The sequence below is a fragment of the Lissotriton vulgaris genome, chromosome 7 (assembly GCF_964263255.1).
Source record: "Lissotriton vulgaris chromosome 7, aLisVul1.2, whole genome shotgun sequence".
Lineage (NCBI taxonomy): Eukaryota > Metazoa > Chordata > Amphibia > Caudata > Salamandridae > Lissotriton > Lissotriton vulgaris.
Genome location: NC_141695.1, coordinates 1520856199 through 1520875818, shown reverse-complemented (window position 1 = coordinate 1520875818; position 19620 = coordinate 1520856199). Strand labels below are relative to the sequence as shown.

General features: G+C 46.8%; 1 protein-coding gene across 2 annotated transcripts in view; it reads left to right on the top strand.

Annotated features, from left to right (window-relative positions):
• Positions 1–19620, top strand: part of LOC147705920 (deoxynucleoside triphosphate triphosphohydrolase SAMHD1-like) — a 1309615-nt gene that overhangs the window by 571992 nt on the left and 718003 nt on the right. For both annotated transcript variants that reach the window (XM_086932390.1, XM_086932391.1), the window contains exon 8: positions 190–290. In XM_086932390.1, the coding sequence (XP_086788516.1) occupies positions 190–290 (101 nt within the window). The remainder of the gene's footprint in view (positions 1–189; positions 291–19620) is intronic.

Genomic DNA, 19620 nt, shown 5'->3' with positions numbered 1-19620 from the left:
CAATGGTCCTAGTGAATGGTGTCATGTATAGGTTAAATACTTTGCTGATTTGATCATGCATGCATGAATATGGATCAATTCAAGTCAAACATTCTGGAAAAAAATAATTTTTTTGTCATTTATACATTTGGTTTGTGTTATTGACATAATTGGATTTGTATGCAACTACAATTTATTTCTGTCTTTCAGTGGCTTTATCATGGAAGGACAGAAGAAAAGAGGTTTCTGTATGAAATAGTGGCAAACAAAAGGAATGGAATTGATGTAGACAAATGGGATTACTTTGCCAGGTACAAAATGTACTCAAACGTGAAGTGTTATCTTGTTTGTGTATTTCTTTTTTGCTGAACAGCTGTGTTTCCTAATGTTGTAGAACATTTTAAATCCAAACAGCAGTAGTCAGTGTCCCTGCTCATGAGGTTGCTCTCACATGGGAAGTCTCACCTAGTGATCAGATGGTTAGATAAAAAAGAAAGCTCTGTCGTCACAGTGATGTTAAACAAGCACTGCAATGCCAATATTTATTTTTATATGTGTATTCTATGCTGGCGTGAGTAAAACACAGTAAAGATTGTAGTACCAGATGCGTATTACCCATACACAGGCAAGGTTGTAGTAGTATTGGCTATGCTATGCATATGTTGTATGCAATTGTTGAGTACCTTATATCTAATTTGTTTCAAATGAATGATACGGACTGGAGGTCATGTGAAAGGAGAGTAGTGTGACCGAGCAAGGATCAGAAGCATAGTGCAGGGGTGCAGTAGAGTCTGGGTCCATTTGTGAAGTGCAGAATCTGAAGTTGTTGCTCGTCATGCACGGTTCAAATGGTGTGGTGATAGAGCAATAGAAGTTATGTGACGGAGAACATTCCAGCTTTCACATGGGAGATAAGGTAGCAACGTATTTTCCAGGGTGCTGCAACGCTGGGTTCAGGAGAGGAGTAATAGTAGTTAGATTGGCACACACACCTTCATCCACTTTTTCGCAGACCTATAGAAGGGCATGACAGGGTGTACCGGGGTAGGGATCACAGGGGAAGGAACGGAGTCAGTAGGCTGGAAAAGAGCTTTTAGAGAGGGTTTTATTTTTAAGTAAGCCTTTTTTCTGCGATTGGACAGTCTTATGTGTGCAATCTCGTCAGGCTCCGTTCTGACGCCTCTAGGGAAACTCTGTAGTTCCAGGGTGTTGCGGCGTTGACCAGGGGGTGTTGCAGCCAGAGTGATGACGTCACAAACGACCTCCAGGCGAAGTCCGGGAGAGCTCCACCCAAAAGGAAAGGAACAAAACAGCGGTATCAGGGAGACGTTCAGCACGCTCAGCTTAGGGACCGGGAGTGAGGGAAACCTTGTGTCCAGTGTTTATACAAAGAACGGCAGTGACAGTAGTGCTCGTGAGGGAAGGAATCAGGGGGGTCGACTAGGCGGTATTTACACAGTGGTCTAACCACTCCAACCCGCCCACCCCGCAACTTTGCCCCGTACCTTTGTAAGCCACGCTCCTCCCGCGGGAGCATGGCGGGCGCTTCGCGGAAACGTTGGCCTCATGGCTTGCTGGCTTCAGCTGGGCTGGTCGTGATCTGCTCCGCACTCGGTCTCCACTCCACACCGCTCTCGTCCTCCAGGGGGAAAGTCTTCCGGGATCTTCCTTCTTTTGACGCGACGACGTTCGAGATGGGCGGAGTCTCATTCTCAAGGTAGTCAGGCTTAAAGGCGTACTGCCCAGTTTCTACCTCGCATCCCCAAGGGTACACAGAGTCAGGGTTTGCCCACTCCTCCGCAGGAAGAGACGAAGGCTGCTGGAGGGGGAGAGAAAAGGGCGAAAGAGGAACAGCTGACCACCAGTCACGGAAAACGGGCTCCTCATCCTCAACCTTACAGGGGTGACCCGCCGCCCCGCCACACACCTCCCCCCCTGGATTCTCCCGATCGGGGAGAGGAAAGAGAGAGAGAGTTAGTCAGCATTGCCATTGTCCTTGCCCTGTTTATGTTGAACCTCAAAGGAATAGGGTTGGAGGGAGAGGAACCATCTAAGCACTCTGGCGTTTACTGTCCGGATCTGGTACATCCATTTTAAGGGTGCATGGTCTGTTAGGAGTATGAAGGGTTTCCCTTCCAGATAGTATTGTAATTTCTCGATGGCCCATTTAATGGCCAGACACTCTTGTTCCACTGTGGAATATTTACATTCTCTAGGAAACAGCTTTCGACTGGTATACAGTATGGGATGTTCCACACCGCCATCCCCTCGTTGTGAAAGCACGGCCCCTAAGCCCACATTGGATGCATCTGTAGCAAGGATGAAGGTCTTCTCGAAGTTGGGTGATTCCAAGACAGGGGCGCTGGTTATGATGTTCTTTAACCGTTCAAAGGCGTCCAGAGCCTCCTGGGAAGGTTGTTGTATTTCCTTAGGCCTGACATCCTTACGTAGAAGGTCCGTGAGAGGGGTAGCGATTTCCGCAAAGTTAGGTATAAAACGTCTATAATATCCGATCAAACCGAGGAATGCTCTTACGTCTCTTTTGTTGCTCGGAAAAACTGTCTTTTTGATGGCTTTGATCTTCTCTGCTTGCGGCGCGATGGTACCCTCTCCCAGGACGTATCCTAAGTAGTTGACTCGAGTAAAAGCCGCCCGGGACTTTTTCGAATTGACATGTAAGCCGGCTTGCTGTAATGAGGACAAAATGGTGCTGATGTGTTTCAGGTGCTCTTCCCAGGTTTTACTGTAAATAACAATGTCGTCTAGATAGGCTGAGCTAAATGACGAATAGGGGTTCAACACACAGTTCATGAGTCTCTGGAAAGTGGCAGGGGCGCCGTGGAGTCCAAAACGGAGGACCGTAAACTCATAGAGTCCTTCATCTGTGCAGAAGGCAGTCTTCTTTCGGTCCTGTTCACGGAGGGGCCCTTGCCAATATCCCTTGGTGAGGTCAAGGGTGATGATGAATACAGCATCGCCAAGCTTTTCCACCAGTTCGTCGACCCTGGGTATGGGATAGGCGTCAAATGTTGATATTGCATTTAGGGCCCTAAAATCCATGCAAAATCTTTTGGACCCATCGGGTTTCGGAACCATCATGATTGGAGAGGCCCATTTACTTTTCGATGGTCGGATCACACCCAGGTTCAGCATGTCCAAGACCTCTTTTCTCACATCTGCACGTCTGGCTGCTGGGATCCGGTATGGCCGTTGTTTCACCGTTTTACCCGGGATCGTCTCAATACAATGCTCCACCAACATGGTTTTGCCCGGGAGGTCGGAAAAGATAGGTGATAGGGGTCGTAGGACATCCAAGAGGCTCTCTCTCATCTTATCAGATAAATCGGGGTTGACCACGAGGAGCCCTAAGGTAGATGTTTCTTCGGACCTCAGGGGGTGCGCCAGGTTGTTGCCCCGTGGAATGGGTCCTTACCACTTTTTCAACAAGTTGATGTGATAGCTTTGTGTTTTTGCAGGCGCGAGTCGTAGTCTATAAGTGGTGTTCCCTATAGTTTCCAACACTTCATAGGGTCCTATCCACTCCTTTTTGTTGGCAAGAGTGGGAAGGAGCACTAGCGCCCAGTCTCCGATCTTGAGAGTTCTTAATTTGGTTCCTCGATCATAATATAGTTTTTGTTTCTGTCTTTGTTGTTCCAGATTTGTCTCGGCAAGACCTCTAAGTTTCCCCAGTTTAGCTCTTAACTGTGACGTGTATTCCAGGAGCGTCTTCTGTTCTTCGGCCTCCTGGGTTTCCAAAGTCACTTTGTGATTTCCAACTAAGATCTGGGGAGGCGCCCATATAGGAGTTCGAAAGCGGAACATCCTAGACTGCTCTGCTTTTGCGCTCTAAGCACATATAGCGCATGGGGAAGCAAACGGTCCCACGAGGGTCCTTCTGTGGATAGCATTTTCTTCAATGTGGATTTCAAGGTTTGGTTATATCGTTCCACCAGGCCATCGGTTTGGGGATGTTAAACCGATGTCTTTATATGCCGTATACTGAAGGTCTTGCACACTTCCCTCATCATGCGGGATGTAAAAGGAGTTCCTTGATCCGTATGGACCTCTCTTGGAAATCCTACTCGGGCAAAGAGTTCCACCAATTTTTCTGAGACATTGGCGGTGGTAGGTGCTCGTAAGGGAAACGCTTCTATGAACCTGGTGGCGTAGTCAAGTACTAGGGCGTACTGGTGACCCCTGGACGACTTAAGCAGGGGCCCGAACAAGTCCATCCCAACCCTTTCAAAGGGCACCCCGACAATGGGCATGGGCTGTAACGGTGCGGCCGGAGGTCTGTGAGTGTTCCTTCTTTGACAAATGTCACACTTTTTACAGTACTCCTGGACATCCTTGTAGATACCTGGCCAAAAAAAATGCCGAAGTATGCTTTCGGTAGTCTTTTCCTTACCGGCGTGTCCTGCTGTCAAATGTGCTTGGGCAAAAAATAACACTTGTTGCCCCAGTTTTGGAACTTTCATAGATTCTCATGCTTTGTATCATTCCCCGTCGTCGGACTGGGAGTCTCGGTAATAAAAAATACCATAGTAGTAGTCACACAAGGTGCTTCTCCATCGCCTAAAGGAGGTGGGAATAGGGGGAGTGGCTTTGACATGGTTGGAGAGCTTTCTGTCCGGGCGTTCTCAAGAGGTTAGGCTGGGCGCCCACACATCCATCCACAGGGAGCTCAATAAGGGGGTGCCACAGGGCTCATGTCTGAGCCCCACACTTTTCAACATATATGTGGCCCCCCTTGCCAACCTAGCGAGATCTTTCGGGTTCACCCCCGTGTCGTACGCTGACGACACCCAACTCCTTTTTCCCTTTAAGAATCTTACACCTGCAGTAAAAAGATCATTTGCAGATGGCATGAGAGCCATTGCAGACTGGATGTCATCAAACTGTCTGCAGTGTAATGTCGGGAAAACCGAAGTTATGTTGTTTGGTCAAGCGATGACACACTGGTCATCAGACTGGTGGCCTCAAGAACTGGGCCCTGTCCCTACTCCCAAGAGTAAGATCAGAAACTTGGGAGTATTATTTGACCAACAACTTACCTTCAAGGACCACGTTAATCAAGTAGCCGGCACCTGTTTCCGGGCTATAGGGATGCTAAGACGTGTCTTCCCCTATCTTCCGGATCACCATAGAAAAACTCTGGTGCAGGCGCTGGTTATCAGTAGGGTTGACTACTGCAATGGATTGCTCCAAGGAGCCAACGAGGAGCAACTCAAGAAATTGCAGGTCATTCAAAATACTGCCGCAAGGATTGTCGTGAATGCTCCTCCCAGGACACCATCCTGCCCCCTACTGTCTCAGCTTCACTGGCTCCCAGTGAAGAAACGAGTTCAGTTCAAGACTCTTTGCACTATACACAAGAGCCTAACGGGGATAGGCCCTAAGTATTTCACTGACATCTTTCAGCCTTACATTCCAGGACGCTCTTTGCGTTCCAGTCACCAGCAACTTCTTAAAACACCCAGAATCAAGAAAACCAGACAAGGTGGCCGTGCACTGGCCTACATTGGACCCATACTTTGGAACTCACTACCGCTTGAACTAAGGTCAATCACCAACCATCTGATGTTCCGAAAAAATCTAAAAACCTATCTGTTTCCTAGCTACTAATGCTACTTTATCTCTGAATACACTGTTACTCCTACCTCCATCTGCAGTTATAGCGCGGAGATACCCCTTCGGGGGTCTAGTCAGGCGCTTTATAAGCAAATAAAATAAATAAAAATAAAATAAAATAAATAAATACAAAAGAGAAAGGAAAGGCCTAGGCCTCATTCCCTTTTGTAACATATCAGCCTCTTTTTGTAAAAGAGGCCAAACTCTAGGCATCAGCCAATCAGAAGAGCCTCACCCTTAGAACCTTCCTGAAGGAACCTCAGAGCCTCAGATTTTCTACCACATGTTGTGCTAGGGAGTCTCCATTGAGCTCTGCTCTATTTTCAACTCTTTCTAAATCATTTCTACAGTTATTTCTTCAGGATTTTCGTCAGAATTCTTCAGGAAACTCTTTTTTCATCAAGATGTCTGAGGTTGAGAAGAAGAAATCACTTTTCAAGCCCTGTTCCACCTGTGGGAAGAAAAGGCTTTTTGTGGAGGACTAACACAAGGATTGCATCTACTGCCTTTATCCAGATCACAAGGCAGAGGACTGTAAGATTTGCCGCACTCTCTCTACCAAGACCTTGAGAGATCGTGCTGGAAGGCTTCTTACATGGTTGCAGAGGCAGAAGGAAAGGAAGCATGGAGTTTCCAGTGATGAGGAGGAATCGGCGTCTTTTGCTTCCTCAAGAAGGTCAGTGAAAAGGGGTAGAGGTTCCCCATCTTCCTCTATTGGGCGCACCTCAAAGGCTTCAAAGAAGACCCCAAGGGAGTCTGATGGCCGGGGTTCAGGGGGTTCCCCCCACCACAGTGGGACGGGCAAGGCAGAACTGATTTCGCCTCCTAGGGGTGAGAAGACAGACCCAGCCTTCAAAAAACCCTCATCACATTCTTCAGAGAGGAGTTCCAAGTCCTCTACGACGAAGACTTCGTCGGCGGTAGCTCCTTCGACGACGAAAATGAAGCCCAAGATCCAATTGGTCCCGTCTACGACGAAAGCTCCGTCGTCGTCGAAGAAGAGCTCGACGACGGCAGCGTCGACGGGGAGTATGCCGACGACATCGTCGACGAAGACATCGTCGACGAAAAAACCATCATCGTCGACGGCGGTGACGACGACAGCAGTACCGACGACGGTGTCGACGACGTTGACGACGGTTTCGACGACGGTCATGTCGTCGACAAGTGCATCGACGACGACAACAATTTCTACATCGACGGCGGGCTCGTCGTCGTGGCGTCGACGACGACATCTGCAATTCCTATCTCGTCAACGAGGATTTCTCCGGCGTCGACGGACCAACCGACGATACTGGCTGCGGAGAGAAGGGTAACGATTTCTCTCACAAGGATCACGCCTGAAATGACATCCCCAAGGAGGGTGACCTCTTTACCTCCCACTATGTTGCTGGACCAAGAGGACTCTGAGGGAGACGGTCAGGATGGGTTTGAATATGCGAATAGCCCATCTCAGCTTCTCATCAAGAGTCAAGAAACAGACTCAGAGGAGGCATATGAACAAGGTGGAGGCGACTATCCACAAACAGACCACTCTAGGGACTATGACCCACAAGACATGGTTTCAGTCCCGACGACATTCCTGCATGACCTACACAAGATGCTGCAGGACTACAAGTCGAAGGCTGAGCGACCAGCACCGAGGAGGTCTGCTCCGTCGACACCAGTGAGGGACCAATCTTCGGTAGTCCCTCCCGTGCACCCGATACAGACTCCTCCTCAACCACAGCGGCCAGTGCCTCAGGCTACGTCGGAGCCAACCGATGATCCAGATGGGGATCATGATAATGATACGGATGTGTCATCCGGTGATAATCAAGACTCAGATCAGGAAGGGGATGAATACAATGACTACATCATCCCAGATCGAGCGTCACCTCACCAAGACTTAGGTGATTCTCCTCCTGCTGACATCGGCAGCTTTCATCAGCTGATGGAGCGTGCAGCTGGAAGATTTAAATTGGTGTTGCCTGCTCAAACCACAGACTGTTTCTTATACGATTTTAAAGAAACTCACCGCAAAACTACAAGGTCCATTCCAATTGTGGAACATCTATGGGAGGAAGGTTTGAAGGCCATGAAAAACCCAGCGACGGTGGTCCCTGTGCTACCGCGCCTAGATAAAAAGTATAAAGCGCCAGAGGATGGACCTGCAGCGCTAACAGGACATCCCAAGCCGGACTCTGTTATCTCACAGGCAGCGCAAAAGAAGTCACGGAACCCTTCTGCTCCCCTGACGGCCCCTCCTGACAAAGATGGACGACGGCTTGATAACACAGGCAAGAGGTTTTCATCCATTGCTAGCCTTCTGGTTCGCGCCGCCAATGCTTTGGCAATATTGGGACGATATGATCGCCAGTTATGGTGCGATATAGCTCCTTATTTGGAACAACTTCTACCAGAGTCAGGGCTGGAAGCCAAGAAAACTTTACAAGAAGGTGAAGCGGTCTCCATGGAGATAATAGACTGTGCCATGGACATTGCAACAAAGTCCTTTCAGGCTTTGGCAGGAGCGGCACTGTTGCGACGCCAAGGGTGGCTAAAGGTGACTTGTTTTAGACCAGAAATCCAAAACAAGGTCCTTGATCTACCTTTTGATGGCGAGGCCCTCTTCGGCAAATTGATCGACCATACTCTTCAAGAGATCAAAAAAGACACGGAGACAGCTAGATCGCTGGGAACGCTCCAGTACCGCAAAACTCCTTTTAGAGGCGCAAGAGGCAGAGGAGGTGCTTACAGAGGCGCATACCAACAACAGCGCTATTCTTCAAACAGCTCTGGATACCAGCGTAACCGCCAGTCATACCAACAGAGACCGGGCCAGTCCTCTGGTTACTCACGGCCTTACAACAAAGGTAAGCAGGCTGCCCGTGGACGGGACTCGTCCAAACGCCAATAGCGGCCTTCTGGCTCTGCCTACTGCTCCCTCCTCCAAGAGATCATCAGTTGGAGGCAGGGTGTCAAAATTCCTTCAGAACTGGTCCCAAATTACATCGGACCGTTGGGTGCTCAACATCATCAGACGAGGACATACTTTGGAGTTTATGGAAGTCCCTCCACCCAGACCCCCGACAGCCATTCCATCAAAACATCTGCGTCTCCTAAGACTCGAAGTACAACAAATGCTCCGCAAAGGGGCGATAGAGCCGGTCCCCTCCAACCAACAGGGCCCCGGTTTCTATTCCAGGTTCTTCCTGGTGAGAAAGACGCAGGAAAAATGGCGCCCCATCCTGGACCTCAGGGAGTTAAATGCCTATCTCATCTCCTTATCCTTCCGGATGGTATCCCTACAGGACGTTTTGAAGATGATCAACCCGGGGGATTTCATGGCCACGCTCGATCTGGAGGATGCGTACTTCCATGTCCCGATTCACCCAGCACACAGAAGGTTCCTACGCTTCACAGTGGCCAAGAGCCATTTTCAGTTCAGAGTCTTGCCGTTCGGCCTTCGCTCTGCTCCAAGAATTTTTACGAAGTTGCTGGCACCTGTAGCAGCATTTCTGCGAAAGAACCACTTCCAGGTCTTCCCTTACCTGGACGATTGGTTACTAAAGGCCCCGACCAGAGCATTAGCGCAGGACGCGGTGCAGGCTTGCACCAATCTGTTCGAAAATCTGGGTCTCACCTTGAACACAGAGAAATCCACGCTGGTGCCATCACGGACAGCGCGGTTCCTGGGAGCGGTGTTAGATTCGCAGCTCTCAAAGGCATTTCCTACTCGAGAGAGGATACAGAAACTGCAAAGATTAGCACGAGGCCTTCGAGGAAAAAAGTGTCTTTCTGTACGCAGCTATAAGTCGCTGCTGGGGGTGATGTCATCATGTATTCCCCTGATCCCGCACTGCAGGCTCCGCATGCGCCCCCTGCAGGAGCAACTGGACCTCCAGTGGCAGCAAATGCACGGATCGTTCGACGACAAAGTGATGGTCACTCGAGAGATGAAGGAGGCAGTGCTTTGGTGGTCGCATCAACAAAATTATGCCAAGGTCTATCCTTCGCAAGCGTTCCATCACTTCACATACTGACTACGGATGCGTCATTGGAGGGATGGGGAGCAGTGATGCAGGACCTGCAGATCAGCGGCCATTGATCTCCAAGCGACCAAAAGCTACACATCAACCTGTTGGAGCTGAGAGCGATCAGGCTAGCTCTTCAAGCCTTTCTTCCGCGTCTCCAGGGTTCACAAGTTCTAGTCAGGACGGACACCACCACGGCTATGCATTATGTGAACAAGGAAGGAGGAACGAGGTCACTCCTCTTGTCGCGAGAGGCTCAACAGATTCTGGAATGGACAATTCTTCACGGAATTTCTCTAAAGGCGGAGCACTTACCAGGAGTGCTAAACGAGGGCGCCGACAGGCTGAGCAGGCTCACCTCAGTCAGTCACGAGTGGGAGCTGAAACACCAGGTTCTAGATCTACTCTTTCAAACATGGGGCACACCAGAGGTGGACCTTTTTGCGACGCCAACCAACAGGAAGTGCCGAGCCTACGCCAGCAGGTTCCATCATCAAGGCTCATTGGGCAATGCCCTATCAATAGCCTGGACGGGGAGGTTTCTCTATGCGTTTCCACTGATTCCCCTGATTCCTCGCCTCATCAGGAAAATGAGGACGGAACCATGCAAGCTAATCCTTATAGCCCCGGCATGGCTAAGACAATTCTGGTATTCACAAAGAGTTGGAGGTACCCCTGTTAGAAAAGCAGGGAGGGGGGTTATGACAGAAGAAAATTTGGATTCCCTGACTATCTGAACAACTTAATGCGAAAGGCTATGTTAATGCTATCGGAAGTGGTCTGGCCTCAAGGGAAACAGTACTCTATACCATATTGCAAAGCTCAAGTATACATACTAGGTAAAGTGTATGGCTAACACGAAACTGAAAGACGCACTTAAATATAATAAGCAGACGTTTTGTGTAAAATTAAAAATTGATCGCAAATCATTTATTAATATCCTCCCAACTGGGTTACAATCTAAAGTACCAGCACACAGTCAAAATTAAAAAACATTACGTGATTATACAATAGACTAAAACAAGTCAAAGTTAAAAAGTCAATTCTGGTACACCGAGCTCCATCTGCTGTCGCTAGTTCCTCCAATAGGGCTGGAGGATGTTCTGGATCTCCTGACAATGTCCGAAGGACAAGTTTGGCATCCAGACCCAAGATCGTTACACCTGACTGCATGGCTCCTGACCAGCGAGAATACATGAATGTTCCTCTTTCCAAGGAAATCAAAGACATCCTCTCTCAGGCAAGGGCGCTGTCCACAAACAAAACATACAGACTGAAGTGGAAAAGATTCTGTATTTGGTGTAAAAAAGAAAAGATTGATCCTTTCATGTCAAAACCTCATCAACTCCTGCCTTACCTACTCTCGCTAGCTAAGTCTAATCTGTCCCATTCTACTATCAAGGTTCATTTAGCAGCGATTTCGAGATTCAGAAGATCTGAGTCTGGTCCTTCGTTATGGTCTTCGAGAATTGTCAAACAATTCCTCAAAGGCCTGTTCAGGGTCTATCCGCAAGTGCGATCTCCTCCTCCAACGTGGCATCTAAACTTAGTCCTGGCTCAACTAATGAAGGGACCTTTTGAGCCGATTCACCGCTCAGACCTAAAATTCTTGTCATGGAAGTTAGCTTTACTCTTGGCCCTCACATCGGCAAGGCGAGTGGGGGAGATGCAGGCCCTAACTATCCAGGAACCGTTTTTGCAGTTCAAAAAGAACACTACCATCTTGCGGACGAACCCAAGGTTCATTCCCAAAGTTCCTACTGACTTTCACCTAAATGAGCCTGTGATCCTAAAAACATTTTTTCCGAACCCAGTCACTCCAGCGGAAAAGACATTGCACACTCTGGATTTGCAACGATGTCTAAAATTCTACATAGACCGAACCAAAGACTTTAGAAAGTCTTCGCAATTGTTCATTGCCTTCGGCGGTCCAAACAAACGTCTCCCTCTGTCCAAACAGGGGATCTCAAGATGGATTTCGAGTGCTATTCTGCATTGCCACAAGATAGCAGGAAAACCTCTGGTGGGCAGGATCCGTGCTCACTCAACAAGATCAGTGGCTTCTTCTACGGCCCTCTTTGCGGGGGTACATATCAAAGACATTTGCAGGGCTGCTACCTGGAGCAGCGTGCACACATTCACTAAGCATTATTGCTTAGAGTCATTGCAGCAGGATGACGCGGCAGTGGGCCAGGCTGTCCTGAGAAACCTCTTCAAGTGATTGGTGAGCTTTCCTTTCTATCCCACCTTCCATGGGTAACACATTTTGTAATTTTCTTTCTAATGTTATGATATATTTCTTTACAAAAAGTGTTTATGGTGTTTACTGCTTGCTATTCTGATACAAAGCATGGGAATCTATGAAAGTTCCAATACTGGGGCAAGAAAACAAGTTACTTACCTGTAACTTTGGTTCCCCAGTATTGGTAACTTTCATAGATTCCCATGCGCCCACCCACCTCCCCGGGGAAAGCTCAGCCTTCAGCAAGTATGGTGTCTAGCACACTACGGCTACAAAAATCTGAGGCTCTGAGTTTCCTTCAGGAAGGTTGTAAGGGTGAGGCTCTTCTGATTGGCTGATGCCTAGAGTTTGGTCTCTTTTACAAAAAGAGGCTGATATGTTACAAAAGGGAATGAGGCCTAGGCCTTTCCTTTCTCTTTTGTACCTACTACTATGGTATTTTTTATTACCGAGACTCCCAGTCCGACGACGGGGAATGATACAAAGCATGGGAATCTATGAAAGTTACCAATACTGGGGAACTAAAGTTACTGGTAAGTAACTTGTTTTCTTCCCTGAAGGAGACAGGTACCAGGAGTTGTGGAGTACTTCCTGCGTCTGCTTCCCGATATAGGAGGTCTTTTTGTATAATAAACCGGGGAAACGGAGTATCTGTTTATCTTGGGTAGCGTGGGCGGCTTCCCATGCATTGTACAGGGTTCTGTCCTCAGCTTGTGCAAACTCTAAATTACGATCCATGATCCAAGGATCCGGCATTATGAGGGCTGGTTGAGGGCCCACCACCGTTGGATAATGGACATTCAGCTTCTTCCTAAACAGGGCGAGAAACTCGGGGTTGTCTACCCCTAAAATTACATCCTCGGGGAGGGAGTCCACTACCCCCACTTTCACTAGACAGGCAGGTTTGTCTTTTGGTCATATGATGACCTGTGCTAAGGGATATGGCTTGACGTCTCCATGGACACAACGAATATGAACTAGGGTGTTGGGGACGTACTGTTAGGGAAGAACCAGGTGTTCCTGAACCACAGATTGTCTGCAGCCAGAATCTAACAGAGCTCTCACCTCATTGTCGTTAATGGTTATACTCACGTAGAAAGATGTCCCCATCTCGGCGGAGTATAAGACAGTTTTTGGAAGGTAGCCCACTTCCATAGGTTCATCCGCCTGATGTTTCAGAGGACACATCCGGGCAATGTGGCCCCATTCGCCGCATTCAAAACATTGGGGTCCACGAGTCATTGGGGATTCCATTCTCAATGGTCTGGGTTTGACCGGGTCCGTTACCATCTTTGTTTTCTTCTCGAGTTTCGATGGTGTCACGTGCTTGGGGTGTCTCTCTGGTTCCCACCCCGACCCACGGGGTTGTGCTCGGGCATAATTGGCAGCCGTTTCAATGGCTTGCTCTACTGTGAGTCCCGAATGTTGCCTCAACCATCTCTGCGACCCATGTGGGAGAGCCTCCATAAATTGCTCCAAATAGATTTTGGCCAGTATCTCTTCTTTGGAGCTAGTCTCCGACTTTGGCCACTTGTCGGCCATCATCTTAAGCCTGAAAAACAGAGTCTTGGGGTTCTCGCCTACAGAACCCTTCTCCTTTCGGAACCGTACTCGGTACGCTTCGGGGTCCAGCCCCAAATGGTCCAGAATCACATTTTTGATGAGATGATAGGGAGCGTTGCCTGCAGGATTGGCTCCCTGGTATGCAAACTGAGCCTCTCCTGTTAACAAAGGTGCCAGGAAAAAGGGCCATTTCTCTTCCGGCCATCCCAGGGCTCTCGCAGCTCTTTCAAAATTCATAAGGAATGCATCCGGGTCTTCGCCATGTACATATTTCTGGAGGGCGATCCCTGAGGGGTTAGGCATATGGCTCCTGCTCTCTACATGTAATACGCCTGTTGGGGTCGACACTGTCTTTTACATGCACTCCAGTTGGGCTGTGACGGTGTTTTTAAACAAGTCTCGGTCAGCCTGAGCCGCTGACAGTTGCCTCTCTACGGCCCACTCCAGTTTTTTCTGCCCTTTGATTAGATGCTGAATCAGGGCGTCCATCTCGGGATCACAGATGGACTCGGATGGAGATCCCACTTCTGACACCACTTGTACCGGGGTAGGGATCACAGGGGAAGAAACGGAGTCAGTAGGCTGGAAAAGAGCTTTTAGAGAGGGTTTTATTTTTAAGTAAGCCTTTTTTCTGCTATTGGACAGTCTTATGCGTGCAATCTCGTCAGGCTCCGTTCTGACGCCTCTAGGGAAACTCGGTAGTTCCAGGGTGTTGCGGCGTTGACCAGGGGGTGTTGCAGCCAGAGTGATGACGTCACAAACGACCTCCAGGCGAAGTCCGGGAGAGCGCCACCCAAAAGGAAAGGAACAAAACAGCGGTATCAGGGAGACGTTCAGCACGCTCAGCTTAGGGACCGGGAGTGAGGGAAACCTTGTGTCCAGTGTTTATACAAAGAACGGCAGTGACAGTAGTGCTCGTGAGGGAAGGGATCCGGGGGGGTCGACTAGGCGGTATTTACACAGTGGTCTAACCACTCCAACCCGCCCACCCCGCAACTTTGCCCCGTACCTTTGTAAGCCACGCTCCTCCCGGAAACGTTGGCCTCCTGGCTTGCTGGCTTCAGCTGGGCTGGTCGTGATCTGCTCCGCACTCGGTCTCCACTCCACACCGCTCTCGTCCTCCGGGGGAAAGTCTTCCGGGATCTTCCTTCTTTTGACGCGACGACGTTCGAGATGGGCGGAATCTCGTTCTCAAGGTAGTCAGGCTTAAAGGCGTACTGTCCAGTTTCTACCTCGGATCCCCAAGGGTGCACAGAGTCAGGGTTTGTCCACTGCTTTGCAGGAAGAGACGAAGGCTGCTGGAGGGGGAGAGAAAAGGGCGAAATAGGAACAGCTGACCACCAGTCACGGAAAACGGGCTCCTCATCCTCAACCTTACAGGGGTGACCCGCCGCCCCGTCACACAGGGCCAATGAGCTGCAGAAAGAGAAGGGAAAGTAATACAACTGAACAAGATTTGCAGACAAATTCAACATGACCACATGCACTCACACTTCAATGTTTATTTTTTTATTTATTTAAGTGATCGTCTGTTAAAAACAAAAACCATTACACCAATTACATTTATAATAGTACTACTGCATACTTATATAAACACATAAAATCATTAGTAGAATTTTTACACGGTTGGTCTAAAACATACTACTATACATCAATTATTTAAAATTTCGTTTAAAATGGAGATTTGGGGGTTCTTGTCTTTATGACTGTCTATTGCGATCTCCACGGAGTTTGAGCCAATTTCCTTTATATACACATTTAAAAGTTTCACCCCCCTGCATACTAGAGGGATTGAGGCCCCGTCAAGCCAGGTGATTACGGCTTCCCTGCACATTCGTATGTTCATACTATTCAGTTGTGCTTTTATTAGTGATTTCCGTTCTTTTAGTAACTTTGGGCATACACAAAAAATATGTTGAATTGATTCGTATTTGTATCCGCAAAGTCTGCAGTCTCGATTATCACTTTTATCCTTCCATGCTGGGATTAAATCATTTGTTTCCCACATGCCCAGATGCAGCCTCATAAATTGATGTTTTAGGGTAGGCGAGAAGTAGGCTGATAAATATTCCTGTGGCTTCCTTTTTCCATATGAGCTGATAACCCTCCAGACATGCCGTCTTAGTAGTAAAGTGTTCTCATCCATTGAGTGAGACAGGAGTTTTATTGTGGTGTTAATTAATTTGTTAAAAGCCTTTTCCCTATGCTAAGATTCCAAATGTCTTACACAGACAGATCCTCTATCACCTGGTTTAAATAACTACCCCAGGATCTATGCATCCTCTTTTCTTTTTGTCTGCCTAGTTCTTTCCAGCATAGTTGGCCTATGGACCCGCTTTCAGAAACACGTAACCTCCAACATAATTTAATGAAGGCGCCTTTGCTCCGAAATTCCTGATTTTGTAAGCCAAACTCTAGTCGCACCTGGGCTGGCGATGCACATTGTTGGATATGAAAAACATTTTTGTAGACTTTTGTTTGTATTTTGTTCAAGGCAGGGATGCCACAACCTTTAATTATTTCAGTGCCATAAGTTACTGTTGGCATTAACTGTGCCTGCATGACAGTTAATAGGTTACCGTATGATAGACAACTTAATTTCTTTTTTAGAACGTTAAAACCATATATCAGGTTTTGGGATTTTGACCTCATTGAGGTGAGCTGTGATTTATAGCTCAATTTTTGTTCTACCATGAACCCAAGATATTTATAGGTGGCAACGGCTTCAACTTTATTTTACCTCTATATGCCATATGAATCTCTTGTATTTGGCATCCACCAACCGCACAATCTTTGTTTTTAGTAAATTCAGTTCTAGCCCTTGTGCTGACAAATATTTGGCTACAGTGCTCATTCCTCGTAAGTCGATTAGAGTTTGGCTTAATAGTACTAGGTCGTCGGCGTATTGAAGGCACCTGATTTCCTCATTGGCTATCGATTGGGGATGACTATTGGATTCCAGGAGAGCGTCTTCAAGATCAGATATGTACGGATTGAAAAGAGTTGGAGCTAACACGCACACCTGTTTCAGACCATTCTGGATGTAGATTTTCTTTATCCACTGGCCATCTTCTAACTTTACCCGACTCCATGTACACGAATATAGTTCTCCGATGGCGTTTTATAACTTTGTTGGGCTGCCCCATCTGTCCAGTTTTTCCATAAACGTTTACAGAGCACACTGTCGAAAGCTTGCTTAAGATCCACAAAACAGGCAAAAAGGCTGGTGTTCTTAAATTTGGCTTTTTCGGCTAGCAATGTTAGAGCCGTTAGGTTTGTTTAGCGTGCCTGCTCCGGCCCGAAACCCTGTTTGAGATCTTGGGATGAGGTTGTGATTGTCTGACCATTTTTTCAAATGGGTTAACAAGCAGCTTGCATATAACTTTGCTTCAACGTCAATTAAAGCAACCAATCTGTAATTTGACGGCTTTGTTGAGTTTCCCTCTTTGAAAATTGGCTTTATGATGCTTCCCCTCCATGATTCTGGGATTCCATTTGTAATGGACAACTCATTGAAGAGTGGAGTAAACTAATGGGCCCAATATGAGGCGTCTCCCCTAAAAAGGGCATTGGGGATTCCATTGGGGCCAGTCTCGCCCTCTAATTTTAATTTCTTTATAATTTATATTAATTTGCTTACTTCTGTTAATTCATCCGAGTTTTTGTGTTGTAGGGCGATATGTTTGTTGTTCAAGTTGATGAACCTCGGGGGATTTCCTTTTTTGGTTCTAAGCTCCTCCTGCAATCCTTTTTTGCTGTTTGACTGACTGATGTTAATTTGGGCATTGGTTCTTTGTACATACTCATTATGTGTACTACCCATGTATCTTTGTGTATCCCTGCATTTTGATGTCTATTTTTCCCAAGTGTCATTGAATTTATCTGATACCAGAAGTGTTTTCCGTTCCGTTGTTTACTTGTCAGAAGTTTATTCCATGTTGCAACTCTGTATTTGGTTTTGGCTATTCGACAGTTTTTCTTATGTAGCTTTCTTGATGTTTTTAGCTCACTTCTGTCTGGGTTTTCCCCCATTTTTAGCTGGTTTGAGACACCTCTTATTTTACGCACTATTTGGCTTTTCTGTTTTCGTAATTCATGGGTGAACCACCAGGGATGGTGACTGCTTGTCCAAATGTGCTTCCTGTGACACTTAGAGGGATGTTTCTTCTTGTTGTCGGCGAAGCTTTCCATAAGAGCTCCCACTAGCTTTTCCCAAACGCTTAATCTCTCACCCTTCCCTGTTTGTGTTGTCTCTGAAATTCCGGATTCCTCAAGGCTTCCTTTACTCCTGCCCGCTTTGCGATATACTTCAGCCATTACCTTCTCGATCCCCGTTCCTCGCCAATTCAATCTTTTTAAGTTGTAGGCGTGTGGCGTTGAGAGTAGATTTTTTGTTGCTGTCAGCCTGGCTGTAAATTGCTCCAATTGCAAAGATTGTGGCATGTGATCGCTGTCTATGCTTTACACGATTAGGAATGTTTGCGTCTGTCGCGCTAGAGTTTCACTCACTAGGGTATGGTCAATGGTTGAACTTTTGGTCCCATTTAAAAAGGTTGTTGCGGCTGGTAAATCCTCTTTTGTGTTTCCGTTAAGGTGAATCAATCCTAGTGTTTCAAATTGTCGTCTAAAACGAATACCCTTTTTGTTCAGGTTCCCTGGAGTATTACATAAATTGATGTTAAAGTCACCTGAGATGATAAACTGTGCCTGATAATACAGCCTTTGTAATGTTTTTATTATTTTAAACAACATATTCATATGCTCATCTTTTATCTCCTCACTTGGGTGAATGTAGACGTTTAGTAGTATTAGTATTGTTGGAGCTCGCTTGTTCATATGCTTTTCCAGCTTGGATACGAGAACCCAATGCTTCACTATAGGGAGTTTTTCCAGTGACCAGTCTAATTTGGTTGAGAAATAGGAGGATAAACTGCCCTTAGGGTGTCCAAATTTTGCTAATTTTATTGCTGGTTCGTGGTGCCCGATGAAACCTATAATATTGTAATGAGCTGTGCTCCAAGTTTCTTTAGCTAAGATGATGTCATACGCTTGCAGGAAATCCAAAGCACCAGGTTTTTCTATCAGATTTTCTAGGCCGTGAGTGTTCCACGAGCAGATATTAGAGAATTTTTTTACTTCACGCTCGTCAGGATTGCAAATTAACACAGTGTGTAACCCCCTCCTATTACCTTTAGTCACCTGTTTGGTCGTATTTAATTTGTCTGTACGCCTTCTGAATAGAGCAGTTATTAGGGGCCTTGTGATTGTTAGATTCCCAAAAGCTGTCTGATTTGTTGCTGCACCTATGGCACCTCACAGTAGGGATCCCTCACTTTCCATTTTGGGGATAAGCGGACCAAGGTAACGTGGGACCTCTATCCTTTGTAATTCAATGCCCCAAGCCTGAAACTGTTGCTGATGGCTCATTATATGCTCTGCAATTTCCGGTGAAGACCAAGTTGTTACTGTTGCCTCTCTCTTAATCATAGATGGATGCGGTTTAAATTCAATCAATAACAAATTGGAAGAATTTATGTATGCTATTTCCCACACTTCCTTTACCAATTTTATGATTGTGCCTCTGTTTAGGGTGTCAAAGTTACCTCTTGAAATGTAGTTTGGCAGTAACATAATTTTATTTGAATCCGTTGACCCTTGGCTTGTTTGTACTTAGTACCTGAATCTTTGGTGTGTCCCCTCCTTCCACCCGGGGGGACATCTATTTCTGGCTTCCTCTTTAGTTATTTCCCGAATCCTGGGTCTCATTTGGACATATCCCTCTGAGTTAGTATGACCTTCCTTTCGGGTGTTGGAGGTTTCCAAAAACATATGGGCCATGAGGGTTTACCTATTTGGTGATTTCTCGTGTTCTCCTGCAGCTAACATTGATCAGCTTTCGGTATCACTTTTGGACAGTAAGCTGGTTGTTCTTTCGTTTCCTAAGGGATTAATTCCTTGAGTGCTTATTAGTAGGGGTTTTGATTCTGAATCTGTTTTTATTTCGTTTTTTAAAGGTGGTGACCTGACATTTTTAATTTGCATAAATAAAGGCCATATTTTGTTTTTTTGGACTGCTTTCTCTTTGTTTCGTGCTTTTCTTTGCCTCTTTTTTTCTTTTTTTGAGAGCACAGACTTAACCTTAGCTATTTCTGTTTTTTTCCCGTCCTTGTTTCTATTTATTATAGGGTT